This window comes from Pteropus medius, unplaced genomic scaffold, assembly GCF_902729225.1.
Source record: "Pteropus medius unplaced genomic scaffold, Ma_sr-lr_union100, whole genome shotgun sequence".
Taxonomy (NCBI): Eukaryota; Metazoa; Chordata; class Mammalia; order Chiroptera; family Pteropodidae; genus Pteropus; species Pteropus medius.
The window spans coordinates 1,634,091-1,656,764 of record NW_024354886.1 but is presented as its reverse complement, the minus strand read 5'-3'; the positions used below and the strand labels follow the sequence as shown (position 1 = coordinate 1,656,764).

General features: G+C 36.4%; 1 protein-coding gene across 2 annotated transcripts in view; it reads left to right on the top strand.

Moving 5' to 3' along the window:
* The window catches only part of DNAH8 (dynein axonemal heavy chain 8), a 310,080-nt gene that overhangs the window by 160,678 nt on the left and 126,728 nt on the right, over positions 1 to 22,674 (top strand). For both annotated transcript variants that reach the window (XM_039856088.1, XM_039856089.1), the window contains 9 exons: positions 970 to 1,216; positions 1,307 to 1,548; positions 1,637 to 1,777; positions 3,126 to 3,363; positions 6,208 to 6,350; positions 6,784 to 6,918; positions 7,361 to 7,483; positions 12,538 to 12,751; positions 14,814 to 14,923. In XM_039856088.1, coding sequence (XP_039712022.1) covers positions 970 to 1,216; positions 1,307 to 1,548; positions 1,637 to 1,777; positions 3,126 to 3,363; positions 6,208 to 6,350; positions 6,784 to 6,918; positions 7,361 to 7,483; positions 12,538 to 12,751; positions 14,814 to 14,923 — 1,593 coding nt within the window. The remainder of the gene's footprint in view (positions 1 to 969; positions 1,217 to 1,306; positions 1,549 to 1,636; positions 1,778 to 3,125; positions 3,364 to 6,207; positions 6,351 to 6,783; positions 6,919 to 7,360; positions 7,484 to 12,537; positions 12,752 to 14,813; positions 14,924 to 22,674) is intronic.

Genomic DNA, 22,674 nt, shown 5'->3' with positions numbered 1-22,674 from the left:
TATTAAGAAAACAATAGACAGGATGTTGTGACACTGTCCATGTGCTTGGTGTGTCTCCTTGAATCTCTTTTACCTTTTCTATGTGTGATTCTAATACATTCAACTTCTGTATGATTCTGATACATTCACCCACATTCACCACTCCCTTCTGGAGAACTGGAGCCACTCTGTTGGCAGGCACAAAGAGCAGGCAGTGTCATGCCTAGGATTTTATTTCCCACCCACCTCCAACCAACAACTTCTTAGTTAAGGACTGATGGGTGATAGAGTAGGAAAGACAAGCTCCCCTGCTTCCTGATGGAACAAACACTAAGGTGACACATTCTAGAGTGTCCTGCAGGGCCAGTCTTAAGTCTACCTTCTACCAGATTTTGTCCTCAATCACGCCTTACTTGGCTTCTCCCCTTTCCTGTTCCGCTTCCCCCACCCTCTTATCAGTTTCTCCTGGGAGCACTCCCTGGATAAATCAACTTGCACAAGAATCTTCAACTCAAACTATGTTTCTGGGGAACCAGAAGGCGAATGTTTAACCTGCATCTTCCTGATGATGATTTGTGTCACGGCTTTCCACCACGAGGGGGCGGTATCATCACAATGCATGCCGAGAAAGAGGAAAAACTGCTCTCAAAACAAAATGTATCCGCAAAACAAAATCACAAGGAATAGTAGTTTGAGAAGCAAAAATTAGATCCTGAATCAATTATTTCCAAAATGTAATTCAAGTTCCACATTGTCATTACCGTATCACTTACATCATTTTATAGTGTGGTGCTAATTTGCTATCCACATCTAATAAAACAAAAAAACTTCCACATTTTTTACATATTCTCATCTTTTAAGTAGTGAATTAGTTACTTTAATCAAGTGCTTATTAAAAACCTTTTAAATTTCAATACACCACTTCTATGAATGTCAGCAAGAGACTTATAAGTTACATTTTTAAATTGATTTTTTCATTTCATTGCATAGTTATATGAGACATCGCTGGTACGTCATGGCTTGATGACTCTTGGGCCCAGTGGTTCAGGGAAGACAACTGTGATAACAATCCTGATGAAGGCATTAACAGAATGTGGCAGGCCTCATAGAGAAATGCGAATGAATCCAAAAGCTATTACTGCGCCTCAAATGTTTGGCAGACTGGACACTGCTACCAATGATTGGACAGATGGGATTTTTTCTACTCTGTGGAGAAAAACATTAAAAGCTAAAAAAGGTACACATAAGCTCTCCTTTGTGATCAATTTTTTCCTGGCAGTTTATTAATAACGGTTATCCGCTTAATTTTTTGTTTAATTTTTCACAGGTGAAAACATTTTCCTTATTTTAGATGGCCCTGTGGATGCCATTTGGATTGAGAACTTAAATTCTGTGTTGGACGACAATAAAACGCTCACGTTAGCTAATGGAGATCGCATCCCCATGTCCCCTAGTTGTAAGCTTTTGTTTGAGGTCCACAATATTGAGAACGCCTCTCCTGCCACAGTTTCTAGGATGGGCATGGTCTATATCAGCAGCTCTGCTCTCAGCTGGAAGCCGATATTACAGGTGGGGATGAGAGACCTGCAGAAGCGTGCTCAGTGTCTTTCAATGTTTCATTTTCTTCATAAACAGAGATTCTGTTTCTTTGCTGCAGGCATGGTTAAACAAGCGCACTACACAGGAAGCTTCTGTATTCCAAACTCTTTATGATAAAATATTTGAAGATATACATATATTTATGAAACTAAACCTCAGTCCAAAAATGCATCTCTTAGAGTGCAACTATATTGTGCAAGTAAGATTTTTTTTTGTACACTTGCTACTTAGAGTTGAGATTTTTTTCCCCCACTAAGTTGCAGTTTAGAAGTATCTGAAATAGAAAATTCGTGCAGTCCATAGAAATCTTATCATGAGGCTGTAAAGGCCTGAGACATTGGATTCCTAATAAAGAGCTTGTTAATGCTCTTACTGCGATTTCTTTCTTATTTCCACTTCCCAGGAAGTTGTTATCAGGGGAAGAGGAATGAATGATCTTTCCCATTGTCAAGCTTAGCAACTTTCCAGAAAGTATGTCCAATAATGAGAGTAGACAACATAAGTAAATAAAGCTGGCAGTGCAGAAAAGAACAAAAAATGAGCTGGTGGCAATCAGGAAAACTTGGATGGCAATCTGGGCTTTGCAAATTTCGTACATATCACATGGGGAAACCTTTAAACAATTCTCCAAGTAGTTTATAGTATTTCTTTTTTCCATGCTCATTCCTTATTAGTCTTTAGAAAAAAGAAAAAAAAAAAACAGAACTAAGCACAGGTATTTAAGTGCTCACTTGATTCAAGTCTATAAGTGATCTCTCATTATCCATTCTAATGCTTTCATTAGTGTAAGGGACATCAGTCAGTGAGGATGGGTAGGTTAGAAATAATACATAAGGCTGAAATCAATGAATATTTAGCAATTACTTTAAAATGCATAATATAAGTGTAAATCCTATCTTGAAATAATTTTGTTTTGAAAGGCTGAGGATGTCTTACTGTAGATATATTTCTCTCTGATGTTGGCAGATGGCAAATATTTTAGGCTTTGCACAAGTAAATATTTTAGGCTTTGCACAACTCTGTCTCAACCACTGAACTCTGCTGTTGTATGGCAAAAGCAGTCAGACACAATGCCTACGTGAATGAGTGTGACTCTATTGCCAAACAGGTGGCTGGCTCCTGGGCCACCACAGTTGCCTGAGCTCTACAAAATGTAAAAAATAAGTAAAATCTTTGATCTAGAAAATTCGGAGTAACCGAACTTCAGAACCAGAATTTACCTTAGAAAACATCTAGTCTAGGCTTTTTGCTTTTCCAATCAGAAAACTGAAACTCAGAAAGTTTAGAGGCATGAGCAGGGAGTAAGTAGAAACTAAACCTCCAGATTATCAGGTCACCTTCCTTTCTGCTAGACCTTGCAGCCTGTCAAAGCAAACATGACTTTTCTTTTAAATGTTGATGGCCGTTGGGCAGTGATCAAGGATTATCTGGAGATATATTTGTTTTCTTTCCTCTTTCCCTCCTTCTAAATTTATTATCATTTAAAATTTTTCATTTAAAACATTTAAATATAAAATTTTATTTTCTTTTATTTTAAATATTTTCAGTCTCTCACTCTTCTGGAAGGTTTAATTCCCTCTAAAGAAGAAGGTGGTGTTTCATGTGTTGAACATCTTCATAAATTATTTGTGTTTGGCCTAATGTGGAGTTTAGGAGCACTTCTGGAATTGGAAAGCAGAGACAAGCTGGAAGCCTTTTTACGAAGTCATGAAAGCAAGTTAGACTTACCAACGATACCTAAAGGCACAAATCAAACCATGTATGAGTTTTATGTTACTGATTATGGTAAGAACAGTGACTTATACCTGAAATGGAATGACATTTTTTAATGGGAAAAATGTAAATTTCCATAAACCCTTCTATGAGGACATACTAAATCGATTATGAATAACATAATTGCTAATGCACATTTAAAGGACATATATGCAAAGAATTGTATAATTTTGCATTTTGGCCATGCTGAGAATTGGTATAGAGACTCTTGACTTCTCTTCCTTTTGGAGTGGCCTAAGTGAAATCTGACATAACCTAGTTAGAACAAGGCTGTTCTTTCTCACCACTTCTATTCACTATTAAACTAGAGATTCTAGCTAGTGCAATAAGACAGTAAACAAACAAACAAACAAATACCTATAGATTGGAGAAGAATAAGTAAAGCTTTGTTTATTTGCAGATGGTATTACCATTCACAGAATCCTCAAAAAATTACTGGAACTAGTAAATGAGTTTAGCAAGGTCACAGGATGAAAGGGTAATACACAATAATAAATTATATTTCTATAAGCTCACAACAATGAGAAATTGAAATTTTAATATACCATTTAAAATCATATCCAAAAAATGAAGTACTTAGGGATAAATTTAACAAAATGTGTGTATGATCTGTGTAATGAAAACTATAAAACTGCTAGGAGTAATTAAAGAAGCCCTAAATAAATGGGAGAGAAATAATATTTATGGATCAGAAGACTCAACATTGCTAAGATGTTATTTCATTCCAAATTGATCGATAGAGTTAGTGCAGTCAGTGAAAATTGCAGTAGGCTTTTTGGTTGAAATTTAGAAATGAGTTCTAAAATTATATGGAATTGCAAAGGACCTAGAATAACCAAATTAGTTTTTAAAACTCACATGACTTAATTTTAATGCTTACAATAAAGCTATAGTAATCAACACAATGTAGTATTGGTATAAGGATAAACACATAGATCAGTGGAGAAGCTAAGAGTTCAGAAATAGATTCATACATATATGGTCAATTGATTTCAGCAAAGATGTTGAGGTAATTCAGTAGAGGAAAGGATTGAATTTTCAGCCAGTGGTGCTGAAAATCTAAATCTAAAATCTAAAAGCTAGATGTTTAAAAAAAAAATGAAACAAACAAAAACAAGAACTTTTACTTTACACTATCTATAAAAATTTGCCTTAATATTTAACTTGAAATAGATTATAAACTTAAACACAAGAGCTAAAACTATTAAATTTCTAGAAGAAAACAAAAGTGTGTTTGTGTCATGGGGTTAAGTAAAGATCTTTAGATAGGATCAGAAAAAGCCCAAATTATAAAAGAAAAAAATGACAAATTTGACTTCATCAAAATCAAAATCTTTAGCTATTTAAAAGTCACTGTTAAGAAAATTAAAAGTCCAGCCACAGAATGGGAAGAAATATTTGGAAAAAAAAAAATCTGATAAAAGAATTTTATTCAGAATACATAAAGGACTCTTACAATTCAATAATAACAAGTAGGCAGCCAATCCAAAAAATTTTAAAAAGGCAATAAATTTAAATAGATGTTTCGTCAAAGAAGATTTATGTAAAAAAGATTTGTGTGAAAAAAGCACATAAAAAGATATACAATATTGCTGATCTTCAAAGAAATGTATATTAAAACCACAATGGGATATTTAGCCACTAGGATGGCTAAAGTTAAAAAGGTTAATAATACCAAATATTGGTGAGGATATGGAACAACTGGAACTCTCATATACTACACAGTGCTACAGCCACTTTGGAAAATAGTTTTGCAGTTTCTTAAAACTTAAACATATACTTATATGACTTGATTATTTTGCAAGGAAACTTCGTATGAGGTTCCAATGATGAATATTTGCTTTGCTACTATCAAATGTTATCCTTTGCTCTCTTTCCATGCAGTCTGTGTGCACAGTAACTTTTTTGGTAGATTCCCAAATAATCTTTTTGAATCTTTTTGAAGACATTTAAACTGGCAGTTAAACTCAACAGTGAAATTACAACAATGCAAGTAATTCAATTTAAATGGCAATAATTTGAATAGCTCTGACCAAGTTTGCCTAGCCAGCAGTGTTTATAAGGTTTCATTCAAGAAATGCTAAAATATAAATAAATGGTTTTTTCCTTAGAACTGATGAAATGTGGTAACAATAATTATTATTATAACAATAATACCCATCAGTAAATTAGTAGTTACTGAAAGTAAGAGTCTGGGGACTTTATTACACTGTTTTAGGGACAGATGTGTTTTTCCCATTTCTTTATTTGTTAAAAATTATTGGGGTGACATTGATTAATAAAATCAAGTTTCAAGTGTTTCATTCAATAAATTAAGTTGTGTGTGTGTGTGTGTGTGTGTGGTTGTGTGTGTATACATATATTGCATTATGTGTTCACCACCCACAGTTAGATTTCCTTCCATCACTAAATATTTGATCCCTTTTACTCCCATGTACCTCCTCCTTCCCTATTTCTTATGGCAAACATCCTTCTTCCGGTAATGAGTGTTCTCTTTTTTGGTCATTCCCATCCTTTCAGCTGATGTGACTTTCCTACTAGATGCTAAACTTGTCATTGGTTTTACCATTAGCTGATTCTGATTGCATTTTAGGCCAGATCTCTCTAGAAGAATGATTTAGCAATTGAAAAACTTGGTAAAGAAGCAAAACAAATTTAACTATCAAATGCCATATATATTAGATAAGCAGATATTAGATTAGATATTAGATTAGATAAACAAATGTTAACATGTTTTAAGAAAATATTCAAAATGTTTATATGATTCTGTTGTTTATAGCACTTGCATTTTTGTGTTCTGATTACTTTCGAAGAATGCAGTTTTATTAAGATCATTTGTTTGATCTTATTGTATAGGTGATTGGGAGCACTGGAATAAGAAACTTCAGCCATATTTTTATCCAACTGACAGTATTCCAGAATATGCATCAATTTTGGTTCCAAATGTTGACAATATTAGAACAAACTTTTTGATAGACACCATTGCAAAACAAAATAAAGTAAGTTTGATAGTTTTCTTAGATGATTGCAAACCATGTAAGAAACACATCCCTTTCACAAGCTACACATAGAAAAATTAAATTCCAACACAGCAACCTAGGAGTAGTGTCATGTTTGGAAAATGAATCCCAAGTCCCAGGATATACTTCAACTCAGTATCTTCCAAACTATTGACTCGCAGCTTGCTAAGGAAAGTGGGTTTCTGCTTACAAAGTCCTTCCATACTCCTGTGGTCGCATGAACATTCACCTGCAATTTCTTCTAGTACTTTTATCTTTGATTCAACTAGGACTTATTTTGATGTAGGTGTAATTCTAAAATATCTTTAAAAATTAGTTGTATTAATTTACAGAATGAAAGAATGGTACTAGAACTATAAGATATTTAAAACTAAACATAACACCTTTCAACATGATTATCCTGTGATTGCAGGCTGTTTTGCTTATAGGAGAGCAGGGAACTGCAAAAACTGTAATGGTTAAGGCCTATTTGAAAAAATATGACCCTGAAGTACAGTTATCCAAAAGCCTAAACTTTTCATCCGCCACAGAACCAATGATGTTTCAGGTAAAACCCATCGTTTGCTGTAGTAATCAATGTACTAAATGCTTAAGTGTTGGTTAATATAAATGCATATAAAACATTGATATATCTCAAAAGAAATGATGTTGCAGTTGACATCATTTTGGCTATTTAACTTTCCTAAGGCTGAGATTAAGGCCAAATCCAAATAACATATTTGGATTAATAGCCTAGTATTTATTAATAGCCTAAAATTTGGATTAACAGCCTAATATTGAGGCTGAAGCTGAACGTTTGAGTGTCTGTCTTTTAACAGAAATTAATGATTAATATTTCAGTAATCTAGTTTTAAAATTCACTGTATACTTTAATAATGATATTTATACATATTAAATAAATTATATTCTGCTCTGGAAAACATGCTCATCATTTTTGGAAATATAGATTGAAATCTAATGCATAAGACAAACCATTTCCTTTTCTCTAGAGAACAATTGAAAGCTATGTGGATAAGCGAATGGGAAGCACATATGGGCCACCAGGAGGCAGAAAAATGACTGTATTTATTGATGATATTAATATGCCCGTCATTAATGAATGGGGAGATCAGGTATGACTAAAATATCACCTGTAGGTAATATTTAATTAGTATTTTTTGTTATATATAAAGATGTCAATAGCTTTCATCTTACTAAGCCCAGTAATAATTCTCAGCCCTTTTTGACTTCTCTGTTACGGTTGACATTCTCCTTTCCTGAAATCCCTCTGCGATTTTCAGCAACATGCCCTCCTGTCTCTCTGGCTACTTGACTTCAGTGTCCTTTCTGGCTCCTCTTTTCCCCTCCTAGGGTTTTATCTGTGCTCTCTTACTCTACAGACTCTCCAAGGAATACTTGATTTAGAAAACACTTTTGTTTTTTATAACTGTGCCACACACCACTGTTCTAGTTGTGATCATCTGTCGATCCAAGACCTCACTGATGCTGCCACAGTTCTGCATGTTCCTTGTGGGATCCCCAACACCTCTTTCCTACCACTGTCCACTACCTCATCAGTATCATCGACCCAGAGCTGCCAGGACCTATCCTGTTCTTTATCCCGATTCACCTCAGACCCTATCCGGAGGTCAAGACTCCCAGGTCTGTGTTTACCCCAAGACCAATACCCAAACAGCTTTGCACGGCCTTTCCCTGACCTCATTTCCCACTTTCCCCACTCCTGAAACATTTGTCTGTGCCAAGTGGAAGCCATGGTTCATTCACAAAATTCCATTGTCAGTTCAACTTCTTCTCTTAACTTCCCCTTCAGCTCTTGCCCTAATGGAAACCCAGGATGCTGCTTTCCTGGCAGACTTCTTCACTGGATCCCTGGGCCTGGTGGTGAGGGGGGCGTCCTCCTTGCTTCTCGTCGCTCTCCTTCTGAAAGGAGGCCAGTCAGTCTGACCTATGCTCGCTTCACTGTTGCAGTCATCTTAGACCCTCAGATAACACCCCTTCTTTCCTTGAAGATTTTAGTTCCTGGATCACTGTTGCTCTTTCCAGGGCCAGCTTCATGGGAGTGTGAGCTGTGCTGTCTCATAGGGACTCATACTTCGAAGGGTCCTGCACGTGGTTTAATGCTCCGCTATCACTGTCTTGAAATTCTTAATTTTGAATAAGGAGCCTTGCATTTTCATTTTGCCCTGGGCCCTGCAAATTATGCAGCTTGCTTTCATAATTCTTGATGAGGCCAATACCTACATATGTGATCTTGGCCTCTTAGCTCCTTGACCTCGCCTCCTCCAGTGATCGTGTCTTCCACCCTGTCTGAATGACTCATTCATACTTTGTCATTATCAATGTGACACCTTCATTATCTCGACTTTGAGCATTTTATTCTTTGATTACTGTGTTCACCCTTTGTAGCTCATTCCCTCTGCTAACCAGACTCCAGATGGAGCTACTATTTATTTTTCCTACTGTCGAAAAGGTCTCCCCAATTTCCTCTCATTTCCTCACTTCTTTTCTCAGCTAAAATTCCATGATCTGTTATTATAATCACTGTAGCATACACCCTCTGCTCATCTGCCTTAACCACGGTAAAACCTTGTTAAAATTTTCTGTCTACTCTCCATCCACCGGCACCCATGCAGCTAAACTTGGTTGGAAAACCAAACAATCCTAATTTTACTTTAAAATCATGATCATGGACCTCAGCTGAGCTCTTAACAGTGCTCAGCAATCATACTGCATGTCTCATGTTTTTTATCTTTGTTCTGTCTGTTCCTGTGCCGCACATCCATTCAGGCTCCTGCTCTGGGCCATGACTATTTCATATTTTCTTCTTTTTCGCATCCCAGACCTCTAACACCTTCATTTCCTTGCCCTCAGCTGAGCGTGGATGTGTTGTAGCTTTCTTTCTATTTCCCTGAGGAAAATAATTTTTTGTTTGTTTGCTATCTATATACTGTACTCAATTTCTATGTTTTAGTGGTTACCCTAGACAGTACATCCTGCATACACAGATAATAAAAAATAAAGATAATCAAATCATTTATTCCCATTTTGTATATCCAATGACCTTTGAAAACTTCGATTTCTTTTGTCTTTCTTTTGACTTATTTTATCGCTGACTTGTATTTTAAGTCTGTATCTCTCTTTTTCAAAACATCTCCAATGGGGCATTATTTTTACTATTTTATACGTTCACTCTCCATTTGCATTACTTACATATTTACCACTTTCTTTGCTCCTTATTCTTCCATCTCAGGCCTTCTTCCTGGTGTCATGTTCCTTCTGCTTTTAGAACTTCCTTTAGAGAAGGTCTTTTAATGACTAATCCTTAGTTTTTGTTTGTCTGAAGATGTCTTTATTTCATCTTCATTGTTTTAGTCATTGCCACTAGATGTAAAAATCTAAGTTGGCAGTTACTTTCTTTCATCACGTTGTATATGAGAAGTCAACCTCTTAAACATTGCACCTCTGAAGTTAATCTGCCTTTTTTCACTTGCTACTTTTAAGACTTTTTCTTTAACTTACTTTCCTATATATTTTCTTTTTTTTTAATGGTGTTTCTTGGTGTAGTTTATTTGTGTTTATTTGCTTGAGATTCACTGGGACTTGTGAATCTGTGGTTTGGTGTCTTTCATCAGTTCTAGAAAATTCCAGTTCTTATCTCTTCAAATATTGCTTCTGCCTCACTTTCTCCTCTCTTTTATCAGGCTCCAAATGAATATTAGACTTTCTTTATGGCCTCTGTGTTTCTTTAATTCTCTTATGTACATCCCAAGCTTTTCTCTCTCCAATCCTTATGTTCTAGATAATTTCCCTTTTTTTGTATTCTACTTTACTAATTTTCTTCTCTGCTTTGTTCAACCTATTGTCAAATTACTCATTGAGTTTTAATTATAGTTACTAATTGGTTCTCTTTTCTTTCAAATATGTTGTCATTTTTATATAATCTTATTTCTTGCATATATTTTCACATTTTTGTCTATTTCTTTAAACACATTGAGCACAATTGTTTTAATTTAATTTCTGCTTGTTAATTCCAGCATGTGAGTCTATGTGGGTCTGTTTCTGTCCTCTATGATTTTAATAGTTCTTGTTCAGACTCAAACTGTCTTGTTTTCTACATGTATCTTTGACTGATTGCCAGGACATTGCCCTTGAAAAATTATCTGTGGCTATTTCTTGAAGGCTAGAATGGATGGCCCTCATCCAGACAGATTTAGAGTTTTCTTCTGCCTGATTTAAAGAGCTTATTCAATCAGGATCACCTCAAAGCAAAGTTAAGACTTGAAAGTCTCTGGTCCACTTAGGCTATGCAAACCCGAGGTGCAAATCTATGCAAATGTCATTCTTAGGCCACAACCTCCCAAGGAAGGCTTCTTCACTGACGCCCCTCCCCCCCCCCACACACACTTTTCTCTTCCATTCAGCAGCATTCCAAGGCAGACAGACCTCTCAGCAGTTCCTATAAAGTGAGGAGAGTGGAGGCATATTCAGATATCATTTATCAATTGAAGAGCTCCTGAATTTCAGGCTCATTTATACGACTAGGGTTATCTCGTTGAACTTAAAATTTAAATGTCCAAAGCCAAATTCCTGTTACTCCCTTCTCCAACAGTGTTCTCCGTCTCAAGAAATACCAACTGCACATTCAATCGGTCAGGAAATCATATTGGCTCTATTTTCAAATCTATATTCTCAAATCTATAGTCAAGATTTGACTACTACTTATCACTTCCATTGCTAATACCTCTGCAAACCACCATCTCTCTTCTTGATTATTACAAATCCTCTTCATTGCCTTCATGTTTCCTTTGCCCCTCTCAATGTAGTCTCAAATGAGCAACCAGTTAAAACACGAGTCATATCACGACACACTCCTTTGCTCAAAATCCTCCTGTGAGACTTGTAGAATATAAATGCCAAAATCCTTACTGTAACCCAAATACCCTACCCTATTTGATCTCATCTCTCCATGACTGCGTTCCAACCACATTTAATGAGTCTTGTACACACTGGATATGATGTTCACTCAGAACCTCTGCATTTGCCATTCATTCTACCTGGAATGCTCTTCCCCTAGATATCTAAATGGTTTCCTTTCTCACTTCCTTCAAGTCTGCTTATATGTCATGTGAGGTGAAGCCTCCCCTGCTACCCATATTCAGTTGTACCCCTGGACACTGCCTATTCCCTTTCTCTGCTTTCTTTTTTCCCAAACATGTATAACGTACCATTTTATTTACGTACATACATACATGTGAACATACATGTGTACATTTTGTCTCTTACCACTAGAATGTATGCTCTTTGAAGGCAAGGAATTTCATCTATGCTACAGCAGAGCCAGACACACAGTAGACATTCATTAAATGTTTGTTGAATGAAAGATTGCTTTATCTGAGGTGTTTGTGTGTTATCCACTTGGAGATACCCAAAAGGAATTTGGATATACAAGTGTGAAGCTTAGAAGAGAATCCGAAGCTAGGGTTACAGAGTTGAGATTCTTTGGGTTGAGATGGCATTCCCTGAAATAATGAGATGAGAAAAAGAAAGATGGAACCTTGTAGAACAGTTATATGTGAAGGATGGGTGGAGAAAGAGTGGCTTGAGATGCTTGTGACTTGAGTGGCTTGTGACCCAGAGTCACAAGATGAACCTGGAAAGAATTAAGCCTCCGAAACCCGGAGAGGAGTTTTAGCAATGTTAGAGGCTGCAGAAAAGATAAGATGAGGACGCAAAACCCAAAACTAAATATTTAGTCATACAATATTGAAAGCTCAGGAGTAAAACCATCCAGTATTCTGATTTAAAGTATTTCGAAGTGTTGAATTTTGAGTGTGAAAGATATCTATAGTAAAACTTGTAACTCCTGAGTACTGTTATAATTGTACCAGATGTTCTGTAATTCACCTATGTAAAGTTATCTGGAAATTAGTTTTATCAATTTGACGAAGAGTACATTGGACTTGCAGCACATGTGTTTAACTTATGGTTTAGAGTTCCTGGGTGGCATCATTTAAGTCAAATTGCCTTGAAGGTGATCATCGACATTCACATACACTTTATTGATAAGAGTTGAATATTTTTTCTCATCTAATTATACTATTTTATGGGAGCTATGGAGGAATATGATCATGATATGTTACTAAAATATCACTGTATAACATTTCAGATAACTAATGAGATTGTACGACAAATGATGGAAATGGAAGGAATGTACAGCTTGGATAAGCCTGGAGACTTCACTACTATTGTAGATGTGCAGCTGATAGCAGCAATGATCCACCCTGGAGGTGGTCGAAATGATATTCCACAGCGTTTAAAAAGACAATTTACTGTGTTTAATTGCACATTACCTTCAAATGCTTCAATAGACAAGATTTTTGGTATGACTCTTCTAGGTGGTGAATTTTTTTATTGCATTACATAATGGAAATAAATCATGAAAAACCTTATTTAAGAGGTGAAAAGACTCAGTCAGAAGTAGGGATTAAATATTTGAAATAGAGAGCTAAATACCAAAAAAAGAGAGACTAAATACCAAGAAGACATGTTTATCGCCTATTTTAAGTCTCAGGAATATTTAGAAACGGCCTTGTTGAAGGTCAGGCATTGGTAAGAATGTGCAGCAACTGGAATGCTTATTTCCTGCAAGTGGGCCTGTGAGCTGCTGCCAGCCCTTTGGGTACTGATTGGACATTATTACTGGTAAAGTAGAACTTGTGCATACCTACATAAGTTCCACTTCTAAGTATATACCGATTTATCAGTTTTTCCTTTCCTACCCAGAGGTCATGTAGATGGTCTCCAAACATTCTCTTCCAAACATTGTATAGTTTTGCCTTCCATATATAAGTCCTTAATTCATCTGTAGTTGATTTTGCATATGTGTGCCAGAAGACTTCTACAACAGTGTTCATAGAACACTGGTCAAGATAGCAAAAAACTTGAAATAACCCAAATATTTAACAGTAAAATAGGACAAATAAGTTGTGGTATACGCACACAGTGTAATGCCATGCAGCAGCGAATAGGAACAAACATAGCGACACGCTTCAACAAAGAAGCAAGTCGCAGAGAAATATATGATTCCGTTGAATTAAATCTGAAAAATTAAGGTTAAGAAAAGGTTAAAGTTCAGAAACATAAGTGGCAAAGCTATAAAGAAAAGTAAGTTAACGATTTTTACCAAGTCAGAGTAGTGGCTACCTCTGGAGGAAAGAAGGATTGTGGATAGGAATGGACAAACGGGTTTCTAATGTACTGGTGCCATGTTGTGTTTCTCAATCCTAGTGGTCTGTATGTGAGTGATTGCTTGTTAAAGTATTTTATACATGCTTCTATATGATTAATATTGAAAATTATGTATGGAAACAAACCAGAAAATGAAACTCATAGAGGCCCAATCAAGGTCATTTACCCAGTTGATGGCAGAGATGTGGTGCTAATTCCAGAGTCTATGCTTCTTATATAATATATTTGTCCCACAGGAGCTGGAGATCTAGAATTACAAGATTTCAGGAAGCAAAAGGGCCTTACAGACATCTAGCACAATAAGCCATACCTTTGGAGGACAATTTCATGTTCTTTCAAGGCTACTCTTCTTTGGTCTATGTAAAGAAGCCCAGTTTTTTCAGCTGCTCACCCTTTGTAAACTTGCTCTGCATCTTTGAGCAGATAATCATATTCATATTCCTCTGAAAATACCATGCTCAGAACTGAACATATTTCTCAATATACAGTCTTACCAGAGTGAAATAGGGTAAATCTGTTTTTGCAGTGTAAAACCAAAAACATTTTGAGAGTTGAAGAACAGTTTGTAAATCTACAACTCCATCCCTCCTGAGTGTGGTTATGTCAGACTGTGCCTGCTCTGGATGTTTCCTAGGAACCATTAGTTGACCAGCCCTGGCCAGAGTGTTGACTGACTACGGGTTAGGAGATGTAGGTCTGTATTCCAATTTTATTAGCAACCAATCCATGAGAACTTTAACAATTTGCTTTACCTGTCTGGGCCTGGTCTCCTTATCTGTGAGATAAGTTCTTTTCCAGCTCTCATGTACTTTAGGGTGAGTGCTGTTTCATAGGCTCTGGAGCCAGCACCTGAATTCAAATCTCAGATTCACCTGTACACAAAAGCTGTGTGACTGTGGGCAAGTAACTCATATTAAAATAATAATAATAATAATAATAATAATAATAATAATAAATGTCTACCTCAGATTCTTTCTCATAGGATGTTGGAGGATTAAATGAGTTAACATGTAAAATGCTTATCATTGCATACTAAGCTTCTTAGGCCCCACTGCTGACTTCCAGTCTTAGCTGATTCCTTAAGAGAAATTCTTGATGTCACCTAGTCAGTCTTATAATGATTTGTTTACAGGGATAAACATGAATCTTATAATCTTTTAGTAAGCTTGTGCTTCAGTCTTGTTTATTTTTTAGGAGTTATTGGCTGTGGATACTTTGATCCTTGCAGAAATTTCAAACCTGAAGTATGTGAGATGATTTCAAATTTAGTTTCAGCCGGCAGAGTGCTGTGGCAGTGGACTAAGGTACAGAATCATCTGTTGTCAATAATAATAAAAAAATCAACCATTCTGCTTAATTCTCACCTCATGGCTCACAAAATTATCATCATATCATATGTGGTGGTGCTCTTTTGGAAAAGACAAATTAGGTGCTCAAATAGATTTATGACACCTTTTCCTTCCAGGGAGCAAATATTCTGACTGAATGATGCTTTCCATATGCATGAGGTACTACTATAAACCAGACAAAACATCCATGACAAAGTAGAATTTTGATGAAATGAGAACACTGCTTTTCCACTTGTTACTCTGATTTGTAGCTCTTTGTATGTCTGTCTTCCCTCCACCACCAAATTTGTTAGACACAAATGTTTACTGACTGAGCAATTACTTCTTGGATTTTCAAATATTCTTAGCTAACCAAGACTTAAAATCTAACTTATATTTCTTTAAGGTGGAACATGAGTTAGTAAATAGATGGAAGTGTACTTAAAATAGGCTAGATTTTAATACACAAGTCAGTGCCCTAAGAAAAGCTCAGCAAACCTGTAGCTCTCACCAGATAGATTAAGGCAGATTCATGAAAAAGCAATTACATGTAGATATGAGATAAAAATGAAGTTGACATATTTGCCAAAAAAAAAAAGCAAAAGAGATAAGGATTAGTTGTCTTAGTTTCCTAAACAGTTACACATATGTAGGCAGAAGCTTATGTCATGGAGAAACCTGAAGTGTACCAGCCTTTCAGATTCATGGGCAAATTGGGGGAATTCTAGATACAGAATTTTCGGAAGAGGAATTGTGTGTTTCTTATGAAATGCTCCTCCACTCAGCTCCTTACCGATCAGTGATCAGTTCCTTGCATAAGACGGTGTCCTTGTCAACACAGGATCTTAAAGAAACTCTTAAAGAAACTCCAAAATGAATAGCAAGGTCTGAGTATCTGAGGTAATTTCTGTGGTAAGATCCATCTGTTTCCCAGTAGACCTATTGTTGAATTTAATGTGCCATTAGACATATTTTTCTGAAAAGCTTTGGCCTTCCTGTTGGCCTTCTGTCAAAGCTTCTTTTGTTTGGTGACTATTTACTGGCTCCACTTTCTCACCTTTTTTTACCTCTTTGACTCATTTTGCACAAACTTTCATTTCCACTGGTCTCATCAAAGTCACTAAAGACCTTAGTCTTGCCAAATTCAAAGGCTGATTTCTTCATCTTCTTACATGACTTTTTAGCAACATTTGACGTAAATGATCCATTTAAATGCTTTCTTCACTGAGCTTCAGAGAGGCCTCATCCTCTTAGTTGTCTTCCTATCTTATTGCCTACCTTTTCTAAGCCCTTTCTTCTCCTCGTCCTCTAAATACTTGAGTGTACCTGAACTCTGTGCTGGGACTTCTTCCCTGTCTCCATTCTTTACCCAGGTAGTCTCATCTAGCTTCAAGGCTTTAAACACCATCTCTGTGCCGATGACTTCAGAATCAGTATCTCCATCCCAGGCCTCTCTGCTTGGCTCCAGACGTATTTCTAACTGCTTAGTAGACATCACCGTTTCGATGTCTGATAACCAGCTCAGAGTAACACATGTCCAACCAGACTTTTAATTGTCCTTAAATATGATCCTTTCTCAAACTTTAGCATCTTAGTTAATAGCAACAACAATGATCCTGCTTCTCAGGCTAAAGCTGGGTGCCATTCTTGATTTGTCTTTTTCATCCCCTATATCCAATTCATCAGCAAGTCTCACTAACCATGCTTTCAAAATATATCCCAAAGCTAAGAACTTAGTGTCACTGTGAACCCTGTTAGATGCTTCCATCATCTGTCCTCTGGACCATGCAATGACTCCCCAACCAAGCTCCTTGTTTCTTCTTGTCCACTGAGAGTCTGTTCTTCAACAGTCCTAAAATGCTTTTTTCTTATAGTCAATTTTTTAAAAATTAAGTTTATTAGGGTAACATTGGTTAATACAATTATATAATTTTCAGGTGTACATTATAATTTGACATCTGTATATTTCTATTGTGTGTTTACCACCCAAAGGCCAGTTTCCTTCAGCTACCATATATTTGATCCCTTTACCCACTTTACCCGTTCAAATATTTGTTGATCATTTGTATGCCCTGTAGGGTGAAGTGTCTGTTCAGATCCTCTGCCCATGTTTTCATTGGATCATTTGGTTTTTTATTGTTATTGAGTTGTATGAGTTCTTTGTATATTTTGGATTTTAGGCCCGTATCAGAGGTGTTGCTTGCAAATATATTTTCCCATTCGGTTGGTTGTCTCTTTACCTTGTTGACAGTTTCTTTTGCTGAGCAGAAGCTTTTTAGTTTGATGTAGTTCTATTCATTTATTTTAGCTTTTACATCTCTTGCTTTTGAGGTCAGATTCATAAAATCTTCTTTAAGTCCAAGGTCCTTGAGTTTAGTTCCTATGTTTTCTTCTATACATTTTATTGTTTCCGGTCTTATATTCAGGTCCTTAATCTATTTTGAGTTAATTTTGGTGTGTGGTGATAGACAACAGTCTAGTTTCATTCTTTTGCAGGTTACTTTCCAGTTTTCCCAGCACCATATATTGGAGAGACTTTCCTTTCTCCACTGTATGTTTTTGGCTTTTTTGTCGAAAATTATTTGCTTGTATAAATATTGGTTTACTTCTGGACTCTTGATTCTGCGCCACTGGTCCGTATGTCTGTTTTGCTGCCAATACCATGCCATTTTGATTACTATTGTTTTGTAGTATAATTTGAAGTTGGGCAGAGTGATGCATCCAGCTTGGTTCTTTTTTCTCAGGATGGCTTTGACAATTCGAGCTCTCTCGTGCTTCCATATAAATCTGATGCTTTTTTATTCTATTTCTTTAAAAAATGCCAATGGGATTTTTTTTTAAATTAGTTTCAAGTATACAGTACATTCGTTAGACATCTATATAGTTAGTAAAATGATCCCCCTAATTGCTCTCTCCCTCCCCTGACCCTTTACCTAGCCATTGTATTAATGCTAATTGCATTCCTTATGCCGTGCTTCTCATCCCCATGACTATCTGTCAGCTACTAATTTGTATTTCTTTAACCCTTGACTCCATTCTTCCAGCCCCCAAAACCCCCTCCCCTCTGTCTGTCACTAAATAGTCCACTATATTTGTGAGTCTGTTTTGATTAGTTTGTTCTTTTTATTCCTTAACTTCCTCATGGAAGTGAAATCATATAGTGTTTATCTTTCTCTGTCTGACTTAAATACCTTTTAGGTTCATCATAGCAATATTTTTTTCCTTTCCCTTCCTTTTCATATGTGGGGGTCTTGTTTTCTTATCCTTTTAGCCACTCCATCCCTTGGTTGAAGCACTTAATTCTTTTCCATTTAAGGTGCTTATTGATAGGAATGTAGTTATTACTAGTCTTTATTACTATTTTTGATACATGTTTGTTCTTAAAGAAGTCCTTCCAACATTTCCTATAATTCTGGCTTGGTGATGATAAATTCCTTTAGTTTATTTTTGTCTGGGAAACTCTTTATCTGTCCTTCAACTCTAAGTGTTAGCTTTGCTGGATAAATTATTCTTGGTTATATATCTTGGGTCTTCATCCTGTCAAATATTTTTTTGCCAAGTCCTTCTGCCCTGCATAGTCTCTCTTGAGAAATCAGCTGCCAGTCTTATGGGTGTTCCCTTATATGTAATTAATGTTTTTCTCTTGCTGCTTTTAATATTCTTTCTTTGTATTTAACCTTTGGCATTTTAATTATGATGTGTCTTGGGCCTCTTTGGATCCCTGATTTTTGGAATCCTCTGAGCTTCCTGGGGTTTTATATCCATTTCCTTTACCAGCTTAGGGAAGTTTTCCATCATTATTTCTTCAAACAGCAGTTCAACATCTTGATTTTCTTCAGTTACGCTGATCAGACAAATATTTGGAGCCTTAATCATGTCTCATATCCTCCATAAATCATCTTTATAATCTTGGCCTCTTTTTTCTTGCCATTCTGTTTGAGTGTCCTGATTGGCTTTCCTGTCCTCTAGACAGGGCATGTGATCCTGTTCTTTATTCACTTTGTTTATTCCTTTGTTTATTCCATTTAATCCATTTATATTTAGGGTGATTATTGAAATACGAGATCTTCTTATAGCCATTTTATGTTTTGCTTTCTGGTATCTCAGTGTTTCCATTGCTTCCTTATCCTTGTGTTCTGTTTTCTTTATTTTGGTTGGCTTTTGTGGGTTTTCCCTCTAGTTCTTGTTGTTTTATGTTATAGACTTCAATTCTGAATCTTTGGTGTGTGGTTACCATTACGAATATGTAAAGGATATATATACAGTCATCCATTTTCTTCTGTGTGGGCCTTATCTCCATTCCCCTTTCACAAATCTGGATCTTTGAATCCACCTCTTTTCAGTCATCATTGTCTCATTTTGTCCCTATGTATGCTGAATGTTCATTATTATCTTGTTATAAGAATTCTCTTATTATCATTTAAGCTTATAATGCCCTGTTCTTAGTAAGGGTTGTACTCCTCTGCTTCTATTTGCCTGATAGTCACTTTACTCTTAATTATGTATTGTTGTTGTTGTCATTTTATTTTAGGCGAGCTGACCCCTTTCAGTATTTCCTATAGTACAGGCCTTGTAGTGGAGAATTACCTCAATTTTTATATGTCTGGAAAGGTCTTAATTTCTCCTTCATATCTATCTAAAAGAGAGCTTAGCTGGATACATTATTCTAGGCTGGTAGTTCCTTTCACTTAATAGTTTAAATATTTGATTCCATTCCTTTCTGGCTTGTAAGGTTTGTGCTGAGAAATCTGAAGATAACCTAATGGGCTTTCCTTTATAAGTTACCGTTTTCTTCCCCCTGGCTGCCCTGAGAATTGTCTTTGTTGTTGTTTTTTGATAATTTCAATACAATATGTCTTGGTGAAGGCCTTTTTGGATTGAGATAATTAGGTGTTCTGTTGATTTCTTGAATTCCAAGCTCCAGCTCATTCCTTAGATTTGGGAAATGCTCGTCCACTATTTGTCTGAAAATGCTTTCTAGTCCCTACTCTTTTTCCTTGCCTTTGATAATGGCCATTATTCTTATGTTTCCTCTCCTGATGGTATTAACTAGTTGTTATATTTCTCTTTCATTATTTTTCATTCTTTGGTTTCTCTTTTCTTCATTCTGATCTATTTTTAGATTTCTGTCTTCGATATCACTGATTCTTTTATCCATTTGTTCAACTCTATTTCCCAAGCTTGCTATTTCATTTTTCGTCTCTTGCAGTGTGTTCTTCATCTCCAGAAGTTCTATTTAGTTCTTTTTGAGGGTTTCATTCTCCTTGCTCTATTCATCTAGGTGTTTTTCAATTCTTGAAATTGTTGATATGACTCATTTCGGAATTCCCTGAGTTTTTTCAGAAGTATCATCCTTAATTGTCTGTCATTTAAGTTGCATATTTCTATGTCTGTAAGCTTATTTTCTAGAGATTTTTCTCTTTCTGTGATTCCTTGTAACCTTGGTTGTTAATGGTGTTTAATGGATTATTTCTCTGCCTGGGCATTAATGGAAATGTACTCTGCTCTCTTCCAGAAAGATTTATTATAGAAAGGTCTGTCTTTAGCGTGCCACAAAGAAGGCACTTTTCGTTTGGTTTCCAGTAAGTGGCGTCTAAGCCTCTTGGATCCCTGCTTTAGATAAAGTCTAAATAATGTCTTTTTTATTTTCTTGTAGATATTTATTCACACCGCTACTCTCGATTTCAGTCTCTGTCATTGTTAGCAACAGTTTCGGTAGCGTTTGCTCAGGTTTACCTGGGGCTCCACAGTGTTCTATCTCAGAGTGTATGGGGGATGGGGCCCTCTGGGTTGGTAGTTGGGGGCTGCAGCTCAGCCTGGGTTTTGCAACTGCGGCCAGTAAATATCAACTGTTGTTTTTCTGCCATCCCGCTTTTCTGCCTTCTGCCCTGATGACTGGGCTCTGCTGCTGGCTGTGAGGAGCTCACAGCAATCCCAGGCAGGGCTGTTCAGTGAAGTCACCATAACTTCTCCTCTCCCCCTCTTCTTGCAGGGAGCTCTAGTGGCTGCAGAGGCAGCTTCTTTGTTTCTCCCAGGCCACCACTCGACACCTAGGGTTCTGACCTATGGTAGCTCTTATACACAGATCCCACACTCAGACGTGCTGGTGTGCAGTTTAGGTGTTTTTCTTTTTTATTAAGTTTTATCTGTTCAGCTTATTGTTGTTTCAAGGGGAGAGATCCAGGAACGTCTTCCTCTGCCATGTTTCCAAAGATCCCTAAAATGCTTTTTAAAAATGTAAATCAGAGATCATTAGCTTTTCTTAAGACAACCAGTAGCTTCCCGTTACACCTACAATAAAAACCAATGCCTTGCTTTGGCCTGTGAACCTCGAACTGAGCTGGCCTTGCTTACCTTTCTTCCCTTCCATCATTCTGCTTCAGCTATGCTGCTCTTCTGATGCTGTCGCTTGAAAACCCCAAGTTTTTCATGCCTCTCAGCCATTGTACTTCATTTGACTAATTCTCATCATTCTTACCCTCAGAAGCGGTTTCCTGGATCATTTTCTCTAAAATAACTTCCATGGCCCCCTCTCTGGAATTATCTGTCTCCTGACCCTACTTTATGTTTTCTAACCATGACTTCCATCATTATTATTTGCCTATATGTTTGTTAGCAATATGATTCCTATTTGTTATCAATTTGATTCCTATTTATTGTCAGGCTCCTCAACTAGAATAAAAGCTCCCTGATGACAGCAGATTTAGCTGTCCTATTTACTAAGGGTAGTGTGAGGTACTCAAAAATAGTCATTGAAAAATAAATGAATCTTCCTCTTATCCCTTCCCCCAAATAAGCAGCCTTCTTTATATTTTTTCTTCAAATTGCCTATCTTCACGAAGCACTCTTTTAATCCACTTGCCTTGTATATCACTTCACTTTTATAATACATAGCTTTAAAGTAGAAGCAGGTGAGAAAAGAAAGATGTCGACAAATATTAAAGGGAACTATTAGAAGAGTAGGAGAGAAGCAGGTTAATAATGAGAAGAAGATGGAAAGAACGGAATTTAATTCTGTTTAATGATTGCTTCGGTTGCCAATGGCTGCCATCACAGCTGCCATTTTTACAGCAAAGAAGAAAAAGCAGTATTCACATAACCTTGTCCCTTTATTTTTGCATATTTGTAATATAAGTGTATGTTTTACATTTTGGTTAGTAGGGTGAACATTTTAGCTTGGCATGGAACTGAGTACAGAGAGAAATAACACTTCATTCTCTCTCCCTTTCTACCTGCCATTTTAACTTCCACTGTGAATTAGGCTATAAAAATTACTCTACAAACTCAGTAGGGTACTTTTTCAATACAGAAAGGACAAGTTCCATGAATTAGTACTAAAGAAAGCATTTGCTTTCCTGAATTAATCATTTGGAGGGTCTGCTCTGTATCTCCAGAATTATCATTGTTTCATTTCAAAAATGATACTAATGATATCAATTATAATCTTTATACATGGCCTGCAGTGCTTCCAAAACCTAGTACACCTCAAGTTTATTTCTAACTAGTATCTCTCTGTAAGAATGTGTCATTGTAATAGCTTTGCCTGTTTGGATTCTAGAAGTTGGTAGGAATAATAAGTAATGTTCAAACAAGGAAAACCACCTAGTACTTTAACAGCTGCATGTCAGACCTGCCTCTCAATTTATTATGGATATACAGATATATGAAAGCATGTTGACTGAGTTTGGATCCCCTCAGTGAAATCTAGATTATAGTATGCAAATATA